This window comes from Garra rufa, chromosome 19 (assembly GCF_049309525.1).
Source record: "Garra rufa chromosome 19, GarRuf1.0, whole genome shotgun sequence".
Taxonomy (NCBI): Eukaryota; Metazoa; Chordata; class Actinopteri; order Cypriniformes; family Cyprinidae; genus Garra; species Garra rufa.
Window position 1 is genome coordinate 36,470,183 of NC_133379.1, and position 26,408 is coordinate 36,496,590.

General features: G+C 30.0%; 1 protein-coding gene across 1 annotated transcript in view; it reads right to left on the reverse strand.

Moving 5' to 3' along the window:
- The window catches only part of LOC141292086 (formin-binding protein 1-like), a 54,585-nt gene that overhangs the window by 21,453 nt on the left and 6,724 nt on the right, over window positions 1-26,408 (reverse strand). Inside the window, exons 2-7 of the mRNA XM_073824047.1 lie at window positions 21,768-21,830; window positions 19,260-19,364; window positions 10,734-10,862; window positions 10,344-10,490; window positions 7,937-8,131; window positions 1,873-2,064 (exon numbers count right to left, since the gene is read on the reverse strand). Of these exons, the coding sequence (XP_073680148.1) occupies window positions 1,873-2,064; window positions 7,937-8,131; window positions 10,344-10,490; window positions 10,734-10,862; window positions 19,260-19,364; window positions 21,768-21,830 (831 nt within the window). The remainder of the gene's footprint in view (window positions 1-1,872; window positions 2,065-7,936; window positions 8,132-10,343; window positions 10,491-10,733; window positions 10,863-19,259; window positions 19,365-21,767; window positions 21,831-26,408) is intronic.

The window sequence follows — 26,408 nt, forward strand, 5'->3', positions numbered from 1 at the left end:
ATATTTAGTCATGTGTGAAATAGTTTAATCTAGTTCAGAATAATTGACAGGAAGAGTTTTTTTAGCACTGGTGCAACAAACTAAAAGGCAAAGAAAAATATAATTTAATTAAGCATAATTTAGTATAATATTAAAATTTAGGATTTTTTTTTTGTAAAAACTCAACTATTCTCTAAAATGCTTGCTGTGATATTTGCAGCCATCTGAGAAATTCCATTTAATTATATAATATTTTAAATAAAATTTAAATAATTTGATATAGTTTTTAAATACAAAAAAGTAAAAAATTATAAATATAAGAAAAAAAAAAAATTCAAAATATAAAATTACTAAACCTAAAACTGGAAAAAGCTAAATAGAAAGAAAAAAATAATAATAATAATAACAATAACAATAATAAATAAAAATGACAAAAATGACAAAAGCACATAAAATTACTAAGACTTAAAAATATATATATTTTTTAAATATATATAAAAATATTAAAAATAAATTTAAAATATAAGCATAAAATCTTCATTTTATAAAAAAAAAAAAAAAAAAAAAAAAATATATATATATATATATATATATACTAAAAAATACAAAAAATACTAAACCTAAAACATATTTAAAAAGCACAAATAATAAACATTACAAAAGCACATAACAAAATTACTAATACTTAAAAAATAAGAAAATATTTAAAAAATATAAAATGACTAAACTTAAACTGAAATAAAATAAAGCTAAATAGAAATATTTTTAAAACATTAATACAATTGATAAAAGCACATACAACTTTCTAACTTAAATAAACTGACTTAAAATATTTTTTTTAAATTCTTCAAATTGAAAATATGATTATATATTATAATTATAATTATATATTATTATTATTATTATTATTATATTATATATTAATATATTTTGACAAAAAGCACATAACAAAACTAAGACTTAAAGAATTTAAAAAAGTAAACATTCAAATTGGAAATATAAATATAAATTTAATTCAAAATATAAAATTACTAAACCTAAAATTGAAAATAAGCTAAATAGAAATATAAAAAATAATAAAAATGACAAAAGCACATAACAAAATTACTAATACATAGACAAAAAAAATTAAATATAAAAAAATTTAAAAGTAAAAACTGTAATTGAAAATATAAATATAAAATCTAATTCAAAACATAACATTACTTAACCTAAAAATGAAATAAAGCTAAATAGAAATATTTTTAAAAATTATTAAAAATGAAAATGAGAAATTACTAAGACTTAAAACATTTAAAAAAAATAAAAAAATATAAATATAAATATAATATCCAATTCAAGATATAAAATGACTAAACTAAAACTGAAATAAAGCTAGATAGAAATATTTTAACAAAAAGCACATAACAAAACTACTAAGACTTAAACTAAAAATGAAATATAAAACTGAAATTGAAAACTAATTTAAAATAATACTAATAATAATACTAGAATAACACTAATTGGGGTAGAAACTCCTGTTTATAATGTTTATTATTATTGCTAAATAAATACGATAAAATAAAGAAATAAATGAATGAATATATATATATATTTTTTTTCCTTCAATATTTTAGGCCACAGAAAAGTTACCCTAACTGAAGAATCCCCCAAATATGATCATTCAGTCATGATTTAAAGGCAGCATTAGTCAGATTATGACTTCAATAGGTTGTTTTGCATTTAGATTACGATGCCAAAAACACCTCAAAATGATCATTCGGCTCCTTTTTTCTTTATGCAGACATACACTGACATGACAGCACAAGCGATGACAGGCACAGAGCGGCACACGCTTACGTGAACACACGCATGTGGAAGACGTGGAAAACGCCAGCATGCACGGATACTTACCCCTCGCCGGAGGCTCCTGAGGCAGTGCATTTTGGGCTTGGAGGTCATGAGGTCGTTGAATCGGTGGGACAGGGGCTCCTTGGACTGTTTGGGGGTCTGGGGAGTGGGGCAGGGGTCAGGGGTCACAGCAGAAGGTGAGGGAGGGTCAGGGGGGGGCTGGCGAGGTATGGGGGACGTTAACAGGGACATAAGCTACCGGTAAGACACGAGCCACAGAGCAGCGACCAGTGAGTGAGAGGGAGAGAGAGAGAGAGAGAGAGAGGTTTACAGAGAGAAAGAGAGAGAGAGAGGGAGTGCGGACCAAATGGATCCAGAAAGAGGTAAACAAAAAAGGAGGGGGAACACAAAACAAGAGAAATAAGGACCCAAAAATGAAACGAATTAATCAATTAATCAATTAATAGAACAAAGGAGAACGCAAACTTAAACGAAACATAAAAGAAACGGCAACTGAAGGAAAACACGCTGCAGCTGTGGTGTTATTAACCCTGTGAGCGAGAGAGTTAGTGCGTTAAACTCCATTCTGTACATCAGGGGTCACATGCAGGGGGCAAATCACTGCAGAACCATTTAAAGGGACGGTACACCCAAAAATAAACAGCACCGCAGTGACTGTCGGCCTTCCGTGGAACACAAAAGGGGATGTTTATGCTACTTTTTCAATGCAATGTCACCGATTCAATTCAGTTTTAAGTACTTTATTGGCATGATTGTGTTTGCAAACAATACTGGCAAAGCATTAATTACAAAAAAGATTGCAGTGATTAGTTATCACAACTTAAAATTCAACATTAAAACATGGAATAATGTGTTGTTTCAATTTAACGAAGTACACTTAATATTGTAAGTTTAGCTTAGTTTAGTTAAAAATTTATCTAAATTAAAAGTAGTTTTTAAGTAGTTTTAAATTTCAAGAGCTACATTTTAGAGTGAAATAATAAAAATAGTATTTAAATTACGTGCTAAATAATAAAGAAAAATTATTTACACACAAAAATACTTCTATTTAATAAATTATAGTTATATATAGCTATATATATATAGCCATCAATACATTATGAGTAAATAAATAAATAAAATAAATTTAGAAATTCACTTATTTATAAATTTATGTTATTTAATTATTTATGATTACAATAAAAAATTATAATTGATAATTATTATAATTAACAATAATAATGATAATATATTATTATTATTATTATTATTTGCTTAAAATGTAAACTTATTTAAAATAAAAAACATATATATAGTAATTTATCAATACATTATGAGGAAATAAATAAATACATAAAATAAATAATTTAATTAATTTATTTGTATATTTATATTATTCATAAATAATATTATTTATTTATGATTATTATACATGATAATTATTACAATTAATAATAAAAAATATTATTATTTGTTTTAACTTTTAAAATTATTTAAAATTAAAATTATATATATAAAAATGTATCAATACATTATGAAGAAATAAATAGATAAAATAAATACATTTATTTATTTGTTTAATTATTTTTAATTATAGTTAAAAATGATAATTGATTATTTAATTTAAAATTAAAAAAAATTATATATTATGAATAAAAATACTGTAATATAATTAATAGTTATTTTTTTAAATTAATTAATTATAAAAAAAGAAAAAAAATAATTAAAAGAATAATAATTATTATGGACGGTCTTAAATTATATTGATCAAGGCTGTAGTTGTTTTTGAGGGTTTGCAGCTGATTTTTTTTTTTTTTTTTTTTGAGTATCTGTCTTTCACCAGCAACATCTTTTCTGAAGAACTGTAAAAATGTAGCAGTCTGTCAAATTATTTCTTGCCTTTTTGTCTCTTTTTGAAATTTGACAGCTGTGATCACCATCCACTTTCATTGTATAACAAAAGAGCAGCTTGAATATTCCTTCAGATTTTCTTTTTTTTTTTTTTGTGTTCCATGGAAGAAAATCAGTCAATGACAGCATTTTCATTTCTAGCTGAACTGTCCCTTTAACAAACGTTGCATGCACAGCGCACACACACACACACACACACACACACACACACACACACACACACACACGCACACACACACGCACACTCCTCTAAAGCACAAAAACTGATTTGAGGTCAACCATTCACTCTTTTTTTCTCTCTCTTTCACTTTCTTATTAGCGAGCTCCCCAAAGCGTAATGGAGAAATTAATGAACAAGCTCACATTAACGGTTCAGTTCCCAACAGACTAGACAACCTGCTAAAACATCACAGACAAAATCTGCCCTCTACGCATTAGGACAAACCGAGATAAGTCCAAATCTACACAAGTGGGCCCAATACCACAGGAAATCAAATGATGTGTGCAATAATGCACTTACACTGGAAGTCCATGGAGCAACTGCATAACCAGAAGCAGCCTACTCAATATAAGGACAATTTATACCACTTTACAGCTCAAAAAACACATCTGGTGCAAAATAAAAAAGTGCTTTAGCATATTTTTGCTTTTTTGAGCTCTCTTAGAATGCTTTGCCCCATTTTAGTATTATTTAGAAACCATTACAGCATTAATTCATATTTAGATTTATTATATATTAGATTTAAAATATTATATTAGTTACTATTATATTTTCATCTTATTTTTTGCTTAATTTTTTACACATTGTATGCCCTATTGTCATTTTAAATGGTAATTAAAATTGCTAAACCTATAAAAAAATGACTTAAAATGAATTGTATTATTATTATGTTTTAGTAATATGATTTCAGTTAGTTTTTTGTTTATTTTTTAATTCAGTAATTAACTAACTATAAAAAATAAAAATAAGAATTAATTACAATAATAATAATTATTATTATTAATAATAATGGTAATAATAAATAAATAAATAAATAAATAAAAAGCACAAATTTGTGACTTTTAAATTACATTCACAAAAATAAAGGTTTTGCTATTTAAGCTTAAATATTTTAAAGGTTTTAGTAATTTAAGTATGTCAACCTGTTTTACTTAAAACAATAATAATTATAAAAAATTAAAGTAATTCATTAAAATAACAAAAATATTATTACGATAAATAATAGTAATAATAAATATGTAAATAAACAAATAAACAACAAGCACAAATTTCTGACTTGGTAACTGCATTCTCAAAAAAGTCTTTCTATTTAAGCTTAAATATTTTGTATTATGTTTAAGTTTTAAGTAATTTAAGTGTCAACCTGTTTTTTATTAATGATAGTAATAATAAACAAGCACAAATCTAATAATACAAATGAATTAATTCAAATAATATTATAATTAATAATAGTAATAAAAATTATAGTACATAAGTAAGTTAATAAATAATAAAATAATAAGCACAAATTCCTGACTTTTCAATTACACTTAAAAAAATCCATCTTTAATTTTTTTATTATTATATTATAGTTTTAGTAATTTAAGTATGTCGACCTGTTTTATTTCAGCTAGTTGCCAAAGCTTTTTGTTTTTTTTTGTATAGTTTTAATATTTCCAATATTAATATTTTGTTTTATTTCAGCTTTATTTCAAATAATAGTTTTCTTTTTACTTAATGTACACTCCTGGCCCACAGACTTCCCATGTAAGAGCATTACTGTAAACAGCATTTCTCCTAAGCATTTTTCCAAGGTTGAGCTGATTTCCAGTGATAATCAACAGCATGTCACAGATGCTGCCAACAAAGCTTAACTCGTACTGAACCCAAAAGATTCCTATAATCTTCACCATCATACATAAACACAATTTCAACTTCTAGTCCTGTAGAACATTCTAATTCTGTCAAAATCATCTGCTTTCATGCATTAACACCATTAATCAGTTCTGCTTGAGATGTGTGTTTAGTGTTTAGATGACTGTATTAATGTATGAATCTAGTTTCTAAATAAAGTCTCCTAACAAACAAACAGACACATAACACACACAAAACACACACATAATAGACATGAACCAACAAACACAGGCTATGATTGGAACAGCATACTACATACAGTTGAGGTTAAAAGTTTACATTTGGTTTTCCAGCATTTTTGTGTATTTGAACCCTTTCTAACAATGACTGTATGATTTTGAGATCCATCTTTTCACACTGAGGACAACTGAGGGACTCATATGCAACTATTACAGAAGGTTTAAATGCTCACTGGTGCTTCAGAAGGAAACACAATGCATTAAAAGCCGGGGGTGAAAACTTTTGAATAGAATGACGATGTATACATTTTTGTTATTCTGCCTAAACATCATATTTTTTTTATTTAGTACTGCCTTTCAGAGGCTACAGAAGACATGTTTCCCAGAAGACAAAATAAGTTAAATTTACCCTGATTTTCAAATTCCAAAAGTTTAAATGCATCGTGTTTCCTTTTGGAGCATCAGTGAGCATTTGAACCTTCTGTAATAGTTGCATATGATTCCCTTAGTTGTCCTCAGTGTGAAAAGATGGATCTCAAAATCACACAGTCATTGTTGGAAATGGTTAAAATACACAAGACAGCTGAAAAAACAAAGAATTTGTGGGACCTGAAGGATTTTTCTGAAGAACAGCAGGCAGTTTAACTGTTCAGGACAAACAAGGGACTCATGAACAACTATAACTAAACAAAAAAACACAACTGTGGATCATTTAGGTAACACAGTATTAAGAATCAAGTGTAAACTTTTGAACGGGGTCATTTTTATAAATGTAACGATTATTTTTTCTTGTGGACTATATGTAAACGTCCTCTATGTGAAATATCTTATTCAGGTCAGTACAAAATAAAAAATAACATGCATTTTGTATGATCCCTCTTATTTTGCTAAAATAATTAACATTTTGCAGATTCTGCAAGGTGTATGTAAACTTTTGACCTCAACTGTACTACTATTACTATTTAGGCAGTATGTATACTATGCACAATATGCAAATGACCTACTACTGTACATTTGCCAAAATGCGCAACAACAAAGCACAACACATGGAACATGATATCCCATAATGCAATGAGCTAAAAGTTACATTTCCAATGCATATCAGTCGCAATATTACACAGACTGCTGAAGGTTTACTGCTCATCAAGGCTTCATTCATCTGATCAGAAATACGGTAAAAATTAGTAAAATTGTAAAATATTATTACAATTTAAAATAATTGGTTTCTCTTTGAATATATTGTAAATTATCATTTATTCCTGTGACGCAAAGCTGAATTTTCAGCATCATTACTCCAGTCTTTAGTGTCACATGAACCTTCAGAAAACATTCTAATATGCTGATTTGCTGCTCTAAAAAACATTATATTTTAAAATATAACATAAAAGTCTCTACTGTCACTTTTAATCAATTTAATGCATCCTTGCTGAATAAAAAGTATTAATGAAACTAACTAAACAATCAAAACAGTATAGAGTATATACTGTACAGTATGAACTAGTTTTCCGTTCCGCCCATAGCCACACAGACACACCTCATTAAATATGTACGACAGTGTTAATGCTCACATCCTGGTCCTGCGAGGTTAGGCGGGGTTTGGACTGAGCATGCTCAGTAAGAGCGGACCCTTTGACAAAAATGCCAAAGGTCACGAGAAGACAGAGGAAGACGAAGAAAAGGAAGAAGAATGTGGTTACCATGAGAACAGCATCGATGAGCGGCTGGAGAAGGAAGTTACTCTCGGTTTTGACGAGAAGGGAAAGACGACACAGGAATAAAGGGTTTAGGGTTACGATACTCTGCGATGTCAAAGGTCAACGGTGAGGCTGCTCGGGCCGGTGCATTAGTACGTTATCGGTGGAGCGTCAGGATGAACGTGGAACAGTTGTAATTTCGTGCAGGTGAACAAAGGGAAGGGAAAGGAGAACGATGGTGGCAAACGAATAACAGCATCTACAAAAACTACAATAAACTAAAACTACACAACCTATAAACCAAACTAAACAAGCACAAACTAAAAACAAAACTCACAAACACATTAAACAGTCAGTCTTATCAGTCTGTGCTGTTCATATTTACTTGAAATTTGTTTTTCGGTCAAATCGAAGTAAGTGTGAGTGAATGTGATGCCGGTGTGTGTTACCTTGTTTTTTTTAATGAAAGGCCAGAGAGTTTTGCTCTTGCCCTTGCTGGAGCGCTCCGCTTTGTTGTCCGGGCGTGAGTTAGTGAGGCTGGTCTCAGACACCGTCCTCTTCATCGCCTGGCCGTAGTCTTCAAACTCCACATCGCCTGGAGGCTCGAACCCAGACTTATACGACTCTATCACCTGAGAGGAGTCCTGTGGGGAAAGAAAAAAATTAACTTTTACATGATTTGCATGTTTAATGTGTCTTAGCAGTATGTGGACACCCTACAATAATAAAAAAATCCATTCACTCCTATTTTTTAATCCCCAAAAAACCTAAACAGTCTCAATTATCAAGCCGTTTTGATTTTCTGAGCAGTGTGATGTCATATTACTCAGGCTCCGCCCACAGCCACTAACAGACTGTCATGTATTAGCATATTCCCGCCCTCAGCCAGTTTTACGCTGTCTACCATTTTCCACACGCTCGAGCAGCTGTAGCGACAACAGTGTTTTGTAAGTAATGCAGGTGTTTTGTATTTGGATATTAAAGTGAATGTAAAAGTCTTCAATTGCTCCAGACATCAGAGCCACTGAGGATGAAGTACATTTGTTTTGTTTTGTTTTTGATTGTAACGCGCCACTGAATAGACAAAAACAAAAGAGGGGGTGGGGTAAGCAGCAGCTTATTATCATTTAAAGAGGCATGCACCAAACGGGTCTTTGTGAATAGACCTGTTTTCGACAATTTAAAAAGGGTGTTGGTTTATCCATTGAGGAATTTTAACCAAAGTATTTTACATACATTTCATAAAGACCCTGAATAATCATACTATTTGATGTCCTCTGTAAGTTTTAGCAAGTTGCTTGTATGTTTTTGTCATTTTTTTTAAAGTATGTACAGATGCATCTCAAAAAATTAGAATATCCTCAAAAAGTTCATTTTTTGTTTTTAACTTATTTCAAAAACTGAAACTTTCATATATTCTAGATTCATTACATGTAAAGTAAAACATTTCTGAAGTTGTTTCGTTTTCATTTTGATGATTAAAGCTTACAGCTCATGAAAGTCAAAAACCCAGTATCTCAAAATATTAGAACATTTCCTAAGATCAATCAAAAAATGCATTTGCAAAACAAAAAACAAAACAAAAAAATCAAGTTCTTTAAAGTATGCTGCATTAACTTTGGACTTGATAAAACACAGTGGACCAACTCCAGCAGAGTATTTAATCATCAAAAAGTTCTAATCATCAAAATTAAATAAAAAAAAAAACATGTAATGAATTTAGAACATATGAAAGTTTCAGTTTTTGAAAAAAGTTACAAACAAAAAAAGGAACTTTTTCAGGATATTCTAATCTTTTGAGATGCACACCTGTGTGTTTAGAATGTATTATTTTTTATTTAGTTCTTTTTAGTACTTCAACATGTACTTCAAATCTTTTAGTTTACACTAAAGAAGTGACATTCTTCTATATGTGACCCTGGACCACAAAACCAGTCATAAGGGACAATTTTGTGAAACTGGGGTTTATATTTATCATCTAAAAGCTGAATAAATGAGCTTTCCATTCTTTTCCATGGTTTGTTAGTATAGAGATACCACTATTTGAAAATCTTTAATTAACATCAAAATGTTGAGAAAATCGTCTTTAAAGTTGTTCAAATTAAGTTGTTAGCAATGCATATTACTAATCAAAAATTAAGTTTTGATATATTTACTGTAGGAATATCATCATAGAACATTATCTTTACTTAATATTCTAATGATTTTTGCCATAAAAGAAATATCGATAATTTTGACCCATATAATGTATTGTTGGCTATTGCTATATGCATTTTATTTCAATTTTTTCAAGTAACGAAAATGGTTTTAGTTTTAGTCAATAATAATAACCCTGCTTTGGAGATAAATTACAAATAAGCTAATTAGTATTGCTACAAAACAATCCTTCCCCCAAAAATATATCTTTTTTTCATTTTTAGGATGTCTCCAAAAGGAGGTTTTGTCAGGTTTAGGTCATTTCTGGAGATGCTTTGTCCTGAAAAGCTACTGTACAGTCAGAGATAACAACTACTTGCAGTTTCATATGCAGAATATTATTTTTAAATGTGTACTTTCTGCACTTGCATTGTCAGTAATTAATAAAAAAAAGACAGAAAACATTTCAGAGATGCATCAGAGGAGATTATGGTGAGCATAAGAGGCTTCTTTTAAAAACATTAAATATATCTTTTGAATGGTAGATTAAAACAGTTTCCTTTTCAATGAAAATGATGCTACTTATATACTACTGGAATCAGGTAATGAGATCACTAATGTCTTGTTCAACTGAGTTTTTTTTAAGAGAATAAGGGGTATTTTGAACAGAAAGGGGCGCTAGATTAATTACAAATAAGTCTGTATGAGAGTGTTACTAACATTCTTGGGATCGATGGACTCGGCCACTTGTGTTATTCCATCCAAGCATTTCCCAATGATAGGCAGAATTTGCCGGTCGACCTCCGCAAACGTTTTCAGAGATTCACCCATCCGCTCTATCCTCTTTTCCTCCATCACCTGGATCTTCTGCTCACAACACACACACACACAAGCACATAGATGAAGAGTTAGTGTGTGTATTTCTGAATATAGAGCTGTGAGATCAGGAATCGCAGCATGCAAATCGCTTTGGGGTGTGTTTAAACTGTTACCTTGTTTGCATTATTCACAATAGTGAATTCAGAAATAATGCAGCCAGTGCATGCAAATAAATTATGATATTAGTAGGTAATTCATTCTCAGTGGATGTTTCTATGTGTGTGCGTGCACCTGGAAAATATTAGGGATGATGGTGTAATAATGTTCGTTCTGTTCCTGGTTGAACTTCTGCAGGTATGAGGAATATTCATTCTTGCTGTCAGAAGCCATCTGGTGTCTCATCTGAGCCTGCTGCCGTGCCTAAAAAGGGAGAGAAAATGAAATATTACTGACTATGCAATATTTTTAAAAGCAATTTGATTAATTATAGTCATAAAAGCCACACAGACTTCAACATATACACTAAAAAAGACACATGATTTCACAATTTTTGCATCTTCCAACATTCTTGCAACAACATTTACATTCAAATAAATGCTTTTGAGTTTTTTCTAGTCATAAGCAACTGACCACATGCACGGATTACTTCCTTGTTTTAGACAAGCCAGCTAAGTCGCTTCTGGTGAACTGTACTGTGCCGTAATATGAGTGTACTTTGCTCGTTTTCTCTACATAATCCATTCACAATCGAAGAAAAGTTTTGTTTGTCCAAGAGGACCAAACATCCATGTATACCGTTTCAAGAATGACAAAAGAGTTTAAAAATATGCAAGTAAAGCGGCTAAATATGCACGAGTCATTGCTATGATTGACGGTAATAACCGGACGAAACATCTGGCAAGCCGATGTCGAAAAAAAGAGCTGTGCGTTAAATGATTCAGACTAAATTCAGAGTAACAAAACCAGAGCAGTAACAAGTTTGTGTTGGTTAAATATAGGCTATTTAATAACTTTTACAGTTCAAGTTAAAGCTTAAAAGATGTTATTAAATTATATAAAATATTTCAAATTCATATCGATTCATATTGAAAGCATTGAATTCATATTTATTTCTTATACCATTAATATTTAACTAGTTTTTAGTGAACTATATAAAAGTATTTTAAAAATTCACCCTTATAGGCTGTTGTGTCTGAGCTTATTTATTTTGTTATGACTTTGTGCACTTGCTCTACTATATACTTCAGTGTGATAAAAGTACTACAATTTATTATACTAGTGATTTTATAATAAATCGAAAAGCAAGACGTCTTGAAAAAACTAGGGAGTTGAAATGGCAGCTTTAGCAAATGATTGATCCTCTGCTGCCATCTTCTGGTTATATTGGTAATTTCATATCATTTTTATTTTAAAAACGACAATGTTTTCCGTGAAAAGACTTTTTTTTTCTCCATGTCGTCTTTATGAATAAAAAGTGAATCTTTCAAGAGAATTTTATTGCACGGCAGTTGAAAAATAATAAAGGTGTTAAAATATTATAAGGTTTTAAAAATGTGTTCATGACTATGAAGGCAAGTTACTGATTATCACGAAATCGATTAAGATGTCCTTGAAAAGAAGTTTTGCTATCTAGCTACGTTAGACTAAACACGTTATGCTAGTGTTTAGCTGACAGCATTTAAACGTACAACTATGCAGGTACTCTCGTGGGATTACCAGGCTCCGCATTTAAATGATATTTGATAAATGATAGTGTCCATCTATATATAGCACATATAAAATGAGCTTCAGCGGAAATTTACGAGCTGGCTTATAATTATGCTTAAGTTCTAAAGAACGCTCCGTTCGTATGGTCAATTCAAACACGTCTGATGAACGAGATTCTCAACCAATGAGATTTCACTGTGGGAGGGGCTACTTGGTTTAAACTCTCATTTAAATGAAAGTGCTGCTTTTATCACTGCATCAAGTGCATTCAAAATAACACACTTTTGTTTTCAGACTCAATGACTTCTCTTAAATTCACACACAAACCTCAAAGACTCACACATTAAATATAAACTGCAGATAAGACATACTTGTGAAAGGCTAAAGTAAAACTACAAGATATAAACACCCTACACAAGCTCAAGAGCTCTTGCAGGTTGAAGGAATACACTAATGCATGCTGCTGAAGAAAATGCAACTCTCAGGTATACTAATGGTTTTAAATGCATCGTTTAAGGGAGAGAACGATACAGAGAAAGCAGTGTCATGATAACCACATCCTGATCCGATTCTAGGAAATCGCTCTGGTTAATCTGAGGTTCAGCGTTGCCGTGGAAACACTCAAACTTCACCAGCAGCTCAGCAGCAGAAGATGTGCATGAGCCAACAGGAAGTTTAGAGAAATATCTTCTAAATCTATATTTGCTCTCAATGGAAATTTATCTAAATGAATGGGATTTTAACAGATTTATTGATCTATTTAATTAGATTTTTTAAATAATTAGTAATCTGTTACTAAATATCACTGCTTGCGCATTTCAATTTGTTTTTAAACATGATAATATTTAAATATAAGATTATTGCATTCAAAATTTTACATATTTATAATAAATAATATAAAAGTAAATATATTAAATTTATTTATAGTTTTTATATACTTTATTTTAACATGAAAAAATACAATATATTAATTTTGCATTGTTTATTTATTTAAAATAAATAAAACTAATAAAATAATTAACTAATTAAAATAAATAACTAATATATTTATATTGCAAAATGCACATTTCATATAATATAGTTATAAATATTATATAAATATTACTAAATATGTACTTAAATGTAACAATATTGCTTTTGAATATTTGCATAATATTTAAAATATAAAATAAATATATAGATTTTTCGTTTTTTAAAAACTTTATTAGTTTATTTCATACTAAATGAAAAATATAATATACAACATATAAATAAATATTATAAAGTAATATATTATTTTTTCATTGTAATTTTTAATTTGAAATTTAAAATGAAAATTTTCAAATGATATATTAGAAATATTCTTTAAGTATGAATGTATGATTCTTACTTTTACATTTTCTAATATTAAAGAAAAAATGTTAAGCAGTGAGTGATATAAAAAACTAATATACAAAATATAAATAACTATATTTATATTAAAAATGCATGTTTCATATATAATTAGAAATGCTATTTAAATATTTACTATTAAATATTAAACAAAACCTTTTATTATTATGCACTTAAATGTAAGAATATTGCATTAAATATGTGCATTATATTTATAATATAAAATATAAAAATACATATAATATACAATATATAAATAAATATAATAAATAATATATTACTAAATCTGAGTGATATAATTTATACAATTATTTATATTAAAATGCTTTTTCACATTGTAATTATCAATATTATATAAATGTTTACTATTAAATATTAAACTAAATATTACTATTTAATATGTACCAAGATATGTAATAATTACTGAATATGCACCAATTTATATTATTATTATTTTATATTATACTAAACATGTTGTAATACAGTGGACGCACTGCAACCAGCAGATACTGATGATGCCTAAACACACACACACACACACACACACACACACACACACACACACACCTCCTTAATAAACTGTGATATGGTGAGCTGACATTTATATATGGACCAGCAGAACAGGACGCTCTGAGGTTTACACGTTTAAATATTCATGCCTGGAGCGATGTGACTGGTGGAGCAGCAGCGCAGACAAACATTAACCAAGCCTGTGATTGGGTGGCCTTTCAGCAGGTGTGCCGTGTGGGCGTGGCCATGGCTGGACAGGAAGCAACAGTGTCCTGACACACAGACACACACACAGACCTGCCGCCGTGCACCTACCTTCAGGTAACATCGCTTCAAGGCATGATTCAAAGAAAACACATATACAAATTAGTCAGCTTAGGCTACTAATGAGTTAGTCCTCAAATCTAAACCGTAACATGACGGCGATATCAACACAAACTGCTCGACAACACATCAAACAAAGGCAACATGCGTCAAAGCCACACGACCCCTGAACACATAAACATACCGGATGCGTTCATAAAATACAAACCTACTGCTTAATGGACAGTATGCATACTATTTAAAAAATAAAAAGGTTAAACAGTGTATAATTATGCAATTGTAATTATATTTATCATATAGTAACTTGCAAAGTGCCTCAATATGTTGCATGATTAAAGGAGAAGTTCACTTCCAGAACAAAAATGTACAGATAATGTACTCACCCCCTTGTCATCCAACATGTTCATGTCTTTCTTTTTTTCAGTCGTAAAGAAATTGTTTTTTGAGTAAAACATTTCAGGATTTCTCTCCATATAGTGGACTTCTATGGTGCCCCGGAGGTTTGAACTTCCAAAATGTAGTTTAAATGAAGCTTTAAAGGGCTCTAAATGATCCCAGCCAAGGAAGAAGGAACTTATCTAGCAAAATGATTAGTTGTTTTCTAAAAAATGTTAGTTTAAACGTTAAACCTAGATACATGTGCGCTATAGGTGCATAACCAGTTTGTGCAGAGAAAGCTAAAGCCGCTTTGCAGGACATGGAGGCACCAGTCGTCTGTAATTTTTGCACACAAAGGTAAGAGTAAAACATAATTCCTAACTTTGAAGGGTGTTCTTTTATTTGTGTGCACTCAACAAAACATTACAAACAGTGCTTTTATAAAATAAAGAAAGCAAACATGATGCACTTTCTGCCGTCTCGTTCTTGAACAGGAGCGCTTCATAAAAAAAAGGTACCGAAACTCAGCGAATACATGCTTCACATACATGATAAATGTATCTATAGAAAGCTTTAAATTATTAATTAATGAAATAAAACAAATTTGAAATGCTCATCGGCTCAGGCTGAAATTCAGTGCTCTAATTGACTCTTTCATGCGCTGCAATACGGTAGGGCATTGTTTTAATACTTACAGCTGAAAAAAAAAAATTTTTCTTGCTCCCCCTGACTCAAGAGTCAAATGTCACCCATGCTTTTTAACCTCGAATGCTCGTGTTGTCTAGCTCTGTGTCAACTCTGTGCATTCTGGTTCATGACAGTTAAGGTATGTCAAAAAACTCCTACATTTTTTTTTTCTTATTTTGTAAAGGTAATTTGATCTTCGCATTCACTTTGTAAACACTGGGTCGGTACTTCTGCAGCAATGTAGGATGATTTTGAAGTTGGAGGACGATTCTGAAATTTGAGGTTAAAAAAATATATAAATTGACAAAAAATTTTAGAAAATAACTGATCGTTTTGCTGGATAAGATCCTTCTTCCTTGGCTTTAAAACTGCATTTAAACTGCATTTTGGAAGTTCAAACTCAGGGGCACCATAGAAGTCCATTATATAGATTATATTGGAAATGTTTTCTAAAAATCTGAATTTCTTTACGACTAAGGAAAAAAAGATATGAACTTCTTGGATGACAAGGGGGTGAGTAAATTATCTGTAAATGTTTGTTTTGGAAGTGAACTTCTCCTTTAATACAGTAACTGACGTCTAGTTTATTATTATTTCAAAAGTAAATATGGTTATTTTTTAACATTTTTAAATCTGAAAAAATAAAAAAATGAGTCATGAAAGAGATTAAAAGTGTGCTTTGTCTTACTTTCAAGTTATGTGTTTCAGTGCAAGTGAAAGAGGAAGTCAAGATGCATTGCATTGTGGGTTGCAGTGCTCTGGTTATATGCATCGTCCAGGTATTCCATGAATTCATAATTCAAATACCGTACATCGTATGCATACTGTAAACTGCAGAAATAGTATGATATTTTATATGCAGTCTAACACTACTTGAGCCAATGCAGCTGTTGTAACTACTGACCCTGAAACGTCTGCGTTTTCATTAACGGATAAGATCTGAATGATTTGCCTTTGGCTTGGTGTCTGACTTTTTGGATTTTTTTCTGACCGTTAAATGACAAAACTGCTCTCTAGATTTTGGACTCCTGGAAGCAGGAGCTCTTTTCCACATCTAAATACTTTGGAAATTTCTTTTTGTTCAGTTCGAGCTATTACAGAGACATCTGCCTAGCACACGCTCTGGAACAAAGAACGATTAAAAATGAGTAAAGAGAACGTAGGCGATGTTGCCTGTCCTGTGTGACTCCCCACACACACACACACACACACGGTCCAGTTTCCACACAGTGCCACGGCAGCAGTGTGAGACAGTGAAGGATGTGTTAAGATGAAGTGAAGGGAAAAACAGACACATGTGAATCATTCGGTCTCTATCAGTTTATCACTTTTTCATCTTATATAAACCAAACTGAAGCTAAATAAAACAAAGTGAGACGATGACAGCAATGAAATCACGATCAGATTAATTATAAACATTAGTTTCATCTAGCTGACACACAAACTATCATTTATCTATCTACAGAACAACAGATGGAAAAATAGACGACAGATAGAATCAGAAGGACAGATAGAATGATACATAGAATGACAGAGTGAAAGATAGAATGACAGAATGATAGAACAATAGAATAATAAATGAAACAATAGAGACAATGATAGAACGATAGATGGAACGATAGACAGAACAACAGAATGACAGAATGATAGAGAGAACGATAAAATGATAGAACAGAACGATAGACAGAATGATAGATAGAATGAGAGAACAAGAGAATAATAAATGGAAGGATAGATAGAATGAAAGAACGCTGGATGGAACGATAGATAGATAGAATGACAGATACAACGATAAAATAATAGAATGATAGATGGAAAGATGGAGACCATGATAGAATGATAGAACGATAGATAGAATGATAGATACAATGATAAAATGATAGATGGAATGATAGAATGATAGACAATAGAATGACAGATGGATAGATAGAGACAAAGATAGAATGATAGAACGATAGATGGAATGATAGATAGAAAGAGACAGAATGATAGAGAGAGAGCAATAAAATGATGGAGGACAGAACGATAGATGGAACGATAGAATGATAGATGGAACGATAGATGGAACGATAGAATGATAGATGGAATGACAGATAGAACGATAGATGGAACGATAGACAGAATGGCAGGCAGAATGATAGAGAGCGATAAAATGATAGAGGACAGAACTATAGATGGAAAGATAGATAGAACGATAGATGGAACGATAGAATGATAGATGGAACGACAGATAGAACGATAGACAGAATGGCAGGCAGAATGATAGAGAGAGAGCGATAAAATGATAGAGGACAGAACGATAGATAGAATGATAGATGGAACGACAGATAGAACGACAGTCAGAATGATAGAGAGAGCGATAAAAGGATAGAGGACAGAACTATAGATGGAACGATAGATAGAATGATAGATGGAACGATAGATAGAATGAGATGGAACGATAGAATGATAGATGGAACGACAGATAGAACGACAGACAGAATGATAGAGAGAGCGATAAAATGATAGAGGACAGAACTATAGATGGAAAGATAGATAGAACGATAGATGGAACGATAGAATGATAGATGGAACGACAGATAGAACGATAGACAGAATGGCAGGCAGAATGATAGAGAGAGAGCGATAAAATGATAGAGGACAGAACGATAGATAGAATGATAGATGGAACGACAGATAGAACGACAGACAGAATGATAGAGAGAGCGATAAAAGGATAGAGGACAGAACTATAGATGGAACGATAGATAGAATGATAGATGGAACGATAGAATGATAGATGGAACGATAGAATGATAGATGGAACGACAGACAGAATGATAGAGAGAGCGATAAAAGGATAGAGGACAGAACTATAGATGGAACGATAGATAGAATGATAGATGGAACGATAGATAGAATGATAGATGGAACGATAGAATGATAGATGGAACGATAGAATGATAGATGGAACGACAGATAGAACGACAGGGAGAGTGATAAAATGATAGAGGACAGAACTATAGATGGAACGATAGAATGATAGATGATAGAAACAACGATAAAATTATAGAATGACAGATGGAACGGCAGAAGGAGCGATATAGGTAGAATGATAGATAGAACAATTGACAGAATGATAGATATGATAAAATTATAGAACGATAGATGATAAAATGATAGACAGATTGACAGAACGATAGAATAATAGATGATAGAATCATAGATAGAATCATAGATGATAGAACAGTAGAACAACAGATGGAACGATAAATGATAGAATGATAGAGCGAGAGAGAACGGTAAATGGCAGAATAATAGAATGATTGAAATACAGAATCAGAGATGGAGCAATAGATGGAATGATAGATAAAACGATAGATGATAGAATGATAGATAGATAGAACGACAGAAGAAACGATAGATCGATAAATGATAGAATGATAGAACAATAGATGATAGAATGAGAATGATAGAACAACAGAACGATATGTGGAATGACAGACTGAACAATAGATTCAACAATAAATAGAACAAAAGAAAGAGAGATGGAGCAATAGATGGAATAATAAATAAATGATAGAGCGATAGATGATAGAACAATAGCTAGAATGATAGATAGAACCATAGACAGAATGACAGATACAATGATACAATAACAGATGATAGAAAGATAGATAGAAGGACAGATAGACATTCAGTGTGAATGTGGCTATAATGAAGTGACTTGTGGTTTCTACATGATTATATCATCAGTTCTGTCTCAGCAGCACGGTTAAAGGGAACTTCCCAGTGGAGAAACTAGTGGGGGTTTTCTTCAGGAATCCTGCATGACTACGATTCCTTATCAGACAGTCTTACCTTCTCCACGTCTGCTTTCGTCACGTTGATGTCTGCGTCCATCTTCTCAAAGTACTGCTGGGCTCGATCAGCTTCTTTACAATCCCGCTCAAACTTCCTCTTACACTGCGCACACACACACACACACACACACACACACACACACACACACACACACACACGTGTTAAACCATGGCAGAACATGCTGCTCGACATTTAATGTACTTACAGATGTTCAGAACACTCTCAGTTTAATTAGCACACTCACACACACAGCCCACCGAACAGATGTATGAAGTTGTGCAGTATAATAAACGCTCATCTATTATCACTGTGTTTATCCTTCATCTCGCTCTCACACTCATTTATTTGAAGGGACAATCAACATTTGTGTCCGCACTGACCATTGAATCACCCGATCACGCAAACACACACAATGAGCTCATTCTTACACACGGACACACACAGGCAGCGCTCTCTCGTTCTCTCACACACACTGAATCAACAAACAGCCTGAACACTCGCTAACAACGACACAATCCATCTCTAACAGCACACACTCTGAGACAGTGGGCGTACAGAGGAATGTCTTGATATATCCTGTCTGCTTCAGTGTGTGTGACGTCCCTCTGATCACACACACACACACACACACACACTGGATATACTAAACTAAGCTGTTTGGACATTTACTATGGTAATACCATGGTATATTTTGAAGTAAGTGAGTATGGCAGTCAGTAGCATGGTATACAGCTCACTCTCAGAAAAACAGTACAAAAGCTGTGACTGGGACGAGAACCTTTCAAAATGTACACTTTTGTACCTTATTTACCACTAAAAGGTGCACATCAGTACATTAAAAATATAGGAGGTAAAACCTCAAGTTCACATATGTGACCCTGGACCACAAAACCAGTCTTAAGTCGCTGGGGTATATTTGTAGTAATAGCCAAAAATACATAGTATGGGTCAAAATTATAGATTTTTCTTTTATGCCAAAAATCATTAGGAAATTAAGTAAAGATCATGTTCCATGAAGATTTTTTTGTAAAATTCCTACTGTAAACATATCAAAATGTAATTTTTGATTAGTAATATGCATTGTTAAGAGCTCAATTTGGACAAATTTAAAGGTGATTTTCTCAGTATTTTGAATTTTTTGCACCCTCAGATTCCAGATTTTCAAATAGATGTATCTCGGCCAAATATTGTCGTATCCTAACAAACCATACATCAATAGAAAGCTTATTTATTGAGCTTTCATATGATGTATACATCTCAGTTTTGTAAAATTTAACCTTATGACTGTTTTTGTGGTCCAGGGTCACATATTAGCATCTTAATGGTACATATTTGTACCTTTAAAAAGTGTACTGCCCCAGAGACAGATTTTGTACCTTTTTTTCTGAGAGTGTAGTTTAAGATTAAATTTAAAAACTATATAAAATATTAATACTATTAGAATATTTAAATTTTAAAATAATTTAATTTGACTTTAATATTTTAAGAACTTAATTTGTATTAAAATGCAGTTTTGTATGAAATGTAATTATAATAACTTTCTAAAAAGAAATTATAATTATTAAAATCTTGTTTTGAACAATTTAAGTTTAAATACTGTATATATTTTTTTAAAAATACAAAAAAAATCAAACATTAATAAAAATAAATAATTGAATCATTTAATTGGTATTAAAATGTTGTATTGAATAATAAATGCTTAATTAAAAAATGACTAAATAAATAACAATAATAAAATATCATATTTTAATTATACAACTTAATTTGAGAATGTATTATTTACTTAACTAATAATTTAACATGCATTAAATATTATATTGAATAATTTAACTTCAAATTGGGAAAAATACAAAAAATAAATAAACTATTCATAATAATAATAATAATAATAATAATAATAATTAAAAAACATTTAATTTAATTGCAATACTTTAATAATGTAATTCATATTAAAATGTTGTACTGTATAATTAAATTTAAAAATATAAAATAAACAACATTAATAAAATAAATATATTTATTGTAAAATGAATTACATTTTAATATTTTAATAGCATAATTTGTATTAAAATATTGTACTAACCAATGAAAGTTTAATTAAATGTAAAATATTACAGAAATAAATAATATATTTTAATTTAAATATATAGAATTTATTAATAATATACATTTTTATTAAAATGTTGTATTGAATACTGCAAGTTCAATTTTTTTATTACAAAATAAATACAATAAATTATTCTTAAAAACACTGTTTTAAGTTAATAAATAACTTTAAACAATTAAAACATTTTAAATAATGTTTATATTTTCATCATATTAAAATGTATTTAAATGTTGTATTAAATAATCCAAAATAAAAGCCTATTCACTAGTGCTCCCAGACTTTTAGAGACCATTGTATCAAAAAGTACCGTGGTATTACCATCTGATAACACGGTACTGTTCCCAGTGCTCATTTACTATAAGAAGTACCGATTAATAATTGATCTTGACTGAACTCACCGATTCCAGCTGTTTCCAACTGGCTTCGACCTGTTGCTGTGCCTTCCGTCCATCATGAAAATGCTGTAAAAGAGAAAGAAAAAGACATTTATCACTAATTTATTAAGCTCCATCATAGTTTAACATGCATATATGCAAATTTAAATGCACTACTTTCAAGAAGGATCAAACAACCAAGGAACAACTGAACATGAAGAAGCTCTCATTTGGAGTTCATTAAGATACAAGGATTATCTGTGTGTGTATATATAAACCTGAACCTGAGAGGAAGTGTGTGTGAGCTGCCAGGAAGCCATATTGGCATGTTCTGTGCATATTCTGTGTGTGTCGTCACACTCGAGGCCGTCTGTGTGTTTCTCTCGGCCTGAGCACTCCAGGAAAGTGTTCGTTTGGCCAACACTCAAACATCTCACACACAAAGAGCTCAGTGTGACATTTAGATAAAGAGCTGCTTCTCATGCAGGTCTGAGATCAGCTGAAGACAACATTCAGCGCTTTAATAATACGTCACAACTTCGAGAATATCAATGCATAATCATGCAACAATTTTAAAAGCTGATGGTTAACAAAGACAGAATGTCAGAGACTGAAGTTGGGACATTCCTTATTAATTCCTGTAGCATTAATGCTTGTAATAACTCTTGAGTCCGGTCTCAGCTGCTGTCTATAGTCTCGTCTGAGAGACACACGGACACCTGTAGTGAATGTCAGACGCTCAGATCTGTCTTAATGACACAGATTAGACTCAATATCCTGTTTACTACATAGACTGAGGCAGACAGTATCAAACATCAGCAGACCGTTCATATCAGTGCAATCGCACATGAAAAAAACAACAACAACACTGTCCTTTTCACTTGGTTGACTGCATTTGACTGTATTTGAATAACATAGTGTAAATGGATTCTAAGTGGGGTTTTTTGAAAGGTGACAAATGTAAAATACTTTCCAAACCTATGTGCAAGTCATGTGGTGTTTGACTTCCTGAAAAATTTTGATGCTACGGTTCTGTGACACTTTTAAAACACCGGTGTTTTTTCGAGAACATATATATTTATTTGTGTGTGTTATTTTATCTTATTATTTGCTTTTATTTTATTTATTGTTTTTTAATTTTTATTTTCTTTAATTTATTTTTCTGTATTTTTATTTTTGTGTTTGATTTATTTTATTTTCAAATTTTATTGCATTTTTATTTATTGCATATTTTTATTTCCTTTTATTTTATACTATTTAATACAATTTATATAGCTCTGGTTAGAATGTTATATTTGTAAAAAAAATTATAAAATATGTATAATTTTGTATTTATCTGTTTTTAAAATGTATATTTACATAAATATAATATAATATAAATATATTTAAATGTATTTAGTAATAATTTAAATATATTTATATATTTTAGATATATAACACTGATGTTTATTTGAGAACATATATATTTATATGTGTGCGTGTGTTATTTTATTTTATTATTTTATTTTATTTTATGTTTTTTTATTTTTTTATTTTCCTTAATTTATTTTTGTGTTCAATTTATTTATTTTTTACATTTTATAACATTTTTATTTATTTATTTTTATTTTGCTCTATTTTTAAATTTTATTTTATTATTTTGTTTCATTTCAAATTTGTCTTTAATTTAATTGTATTCATGTGTATTTTTTTTTTTTATTGTATTTTTGTTTCATTTTATTTTTTTATTTTATTTTTATTTTAATATTAATTTATTTATTGATTTTAGAAAATTATATATAATATATGAAAACATTATACACAATAAAAAATATTATATATAAATATATTCACAAATTATTTATACAAATAAATAACATTAATATACTTCTGGTTAAAATGTAAAATATTATTTATATGTTTACAAAGCTGAACCATGAATATTATAATTTTAATATTTATGCAAATAAAAAAAATATATATTTCTGGTTAAAATGTAAAATATTATTTTATTATAATTTTTTTTTTTTTTTTTTTTTTTACAAATATTAACCATGGATATTATAATTGTAATATTTATACAAATAATTTTCTTTTATATATTTCTGGTAAGATTGTTAAATATTTGTAAAAAAAAAAAAAAAAAAAATATGTATTTAAAAAATATATATATACACACACACACACACACATTTATAATACATAATTTATTTGTATATTTTATATATTTTAAATTATGTATTTTTACAATATATTAAGATACTTGCATACATATTTTTATATGCATTTTGTAATAATTTAAATATTTTTATATAGTTATATAATTTTCTGAATTTGTGAAAAATTTTAATTATTCCTAAAAAAGATACATATATTGCCATATATAGACATATTTATAAAATTGACATTGTATGTATGTATGTGAGTGTGTGTGTGTGTGTGTGTGTGTGTGTGTGTGTATATATACACACACATATACAATATTTTAAAGATGATGTTAGGATCTGTGTGTTACGCTAAAAACCTGTTTTTTTTTTTTGTAGTGACTGAAAGGGATTAGAAGGACTGACAGTGAGAAAATGAGTAAGTGAATGAATGAAAGAGTGTGAATGTGTTTAGTATTCATTGCTGAGTTTCTGGACTGAATGAGGAATGCAGGCATGCAGCGTGTGAATAAAACCCTATAGAGCAGAGAGCATTATGGGTACAAAACCACACAGTCAGTCAATGGTGAAGGAGTCCAGTTGTGTCTAGCATAGCGATCAAGACGCTTAAAGCATGACTGAACAAACACTCAGACATGAGCTGGTATATTTATCATTTAATTATGATATTTAAAGGATTTTCTACAGCATTTGTGCTTTATTGACCCTCAGTTCAGTTCTCAGTTCTTTAAAAACAGATGAACGTGAACACGCACACGTACACACACACACACAAAAGGCCAAAGTGTTCAACAACAGTCTAATTCTTCTGTTTTTTGGGGGCCATTACAACAAACTAACAAAGTGAATCTAAACTCTCAACTGATCTGGAATCAGTCTATACAGTTTTATCCGATCAGAGGAAGTCCACCTGTGCTCAAAGAGGAAGTTGACCTCTAGCTGTTTTTAAAAAAAACAAAGCTTCACTGAGAACTTTTCCGTTGGAACAGCTGAGAAAAGAACAAGAAAATAAATAACAGAGAAAAACACAACCTGATGAACCGATGAAAGAGACAAGACTTCAGAGATGATTTGAATCATTCATGCTTCATACAAACACACACACATACAGAAGATAAATGCAGACTTTCCCATGGGCCAAAAACTGAAAGCAACTGGTCTACCTTGAACAATAGCAACCACAATGACATTAGAGTTTCTTCTACTATAAATAAAAAAAATTCTAAAACAATTCTAATGAAAAAAAGTAAAAACATATAAAATAAAACCTAAAGTAAAATAAAATAATTTTAAAATAAAAATGCAATAAAATTTCTATATAAAGTAAACTGAACATAATAAAAATAAAAATTTAATTAAGTAAAATAAAACATAAAAACAAACAATAAAATAAAAACATAAAATGGAATAGAATAAAAATGAATGAAACAAAGAACCTTTTTTAAAAACATTAAATAAATAAAAATGTTACATTAAAATAATAAAAATACAGAAAATGTAATTAAGAACAAAAAATTATGTAAATAATTTAAATAAAAACAATAAAATAAATAAATAATACAAACAAAATAAAATAAGAATGAATATAAAACCAAATAAAATGAAAACAAAATAAATTAAAATGCTAAATTAAAATAATAATACGAAAAATACCAAATTAAATTAAGTATAATTAAAAAAAAAAAAAAAAAAAAAAAAAAATGAATTAAAATAACACAGATACATTAAAAATACATTTCAATACACATTAAAAATAAAATTAAACTTAAACTTAAATAAAATAAAACAAATATAATAAAATAAAATATAAAAATAGAGCAAAACAAAATAATAAAATTATATAAAATGAAATGAAAAGGAAAACAAAATAAAAACTATAAATAGATAAAAATGTAATAAGATGTCAAAAATTGAAATGAACACAAAAATTTAAATATAAGAAATTAAAATAAAATAAAATATCATAAAATAAAATAAAATAAAATACATTTTTTTATAAAAAAAATTTTTTTTTTGCACCCTAAGATTCCAGATACTCAAATAGTTGTATCTGGGTTACTATTTTTTTTCCAATCCTAACAACATCAATGGAAATCTTATTTATTTATCTTTCAGACAGGATATATATCTCAATTTTAAATTTACCCTTATGACTGGTACGGTGCCCGCCAGGGGACACCTTCGGTTCACTTATGTTTGTCGTGGCCACGACATAATATCACGTTCCCACGAGTTAATATGACGTTCCCACGAATTAATATCTCGTGGCCACAACATAATATCATGTTCCCACGAGTTTATATGTCGTGGCCACGACAAACATAAGTGAACCGAAGGTGTCCCCTGGCGGGCACCGTAGGTTTTGTGGTCCAGGGTCACAAAAAAGTATTATTTTCTTTGAACTGACAGCACTGGCTGAAATCACTTGTTGAAGAAGCAACTTCTAGATATTAATTACAGAGAAACTTCCTCCTAAGTGACACACAAAAACAAAACTAACTGCTTTACATGCATTCAGACA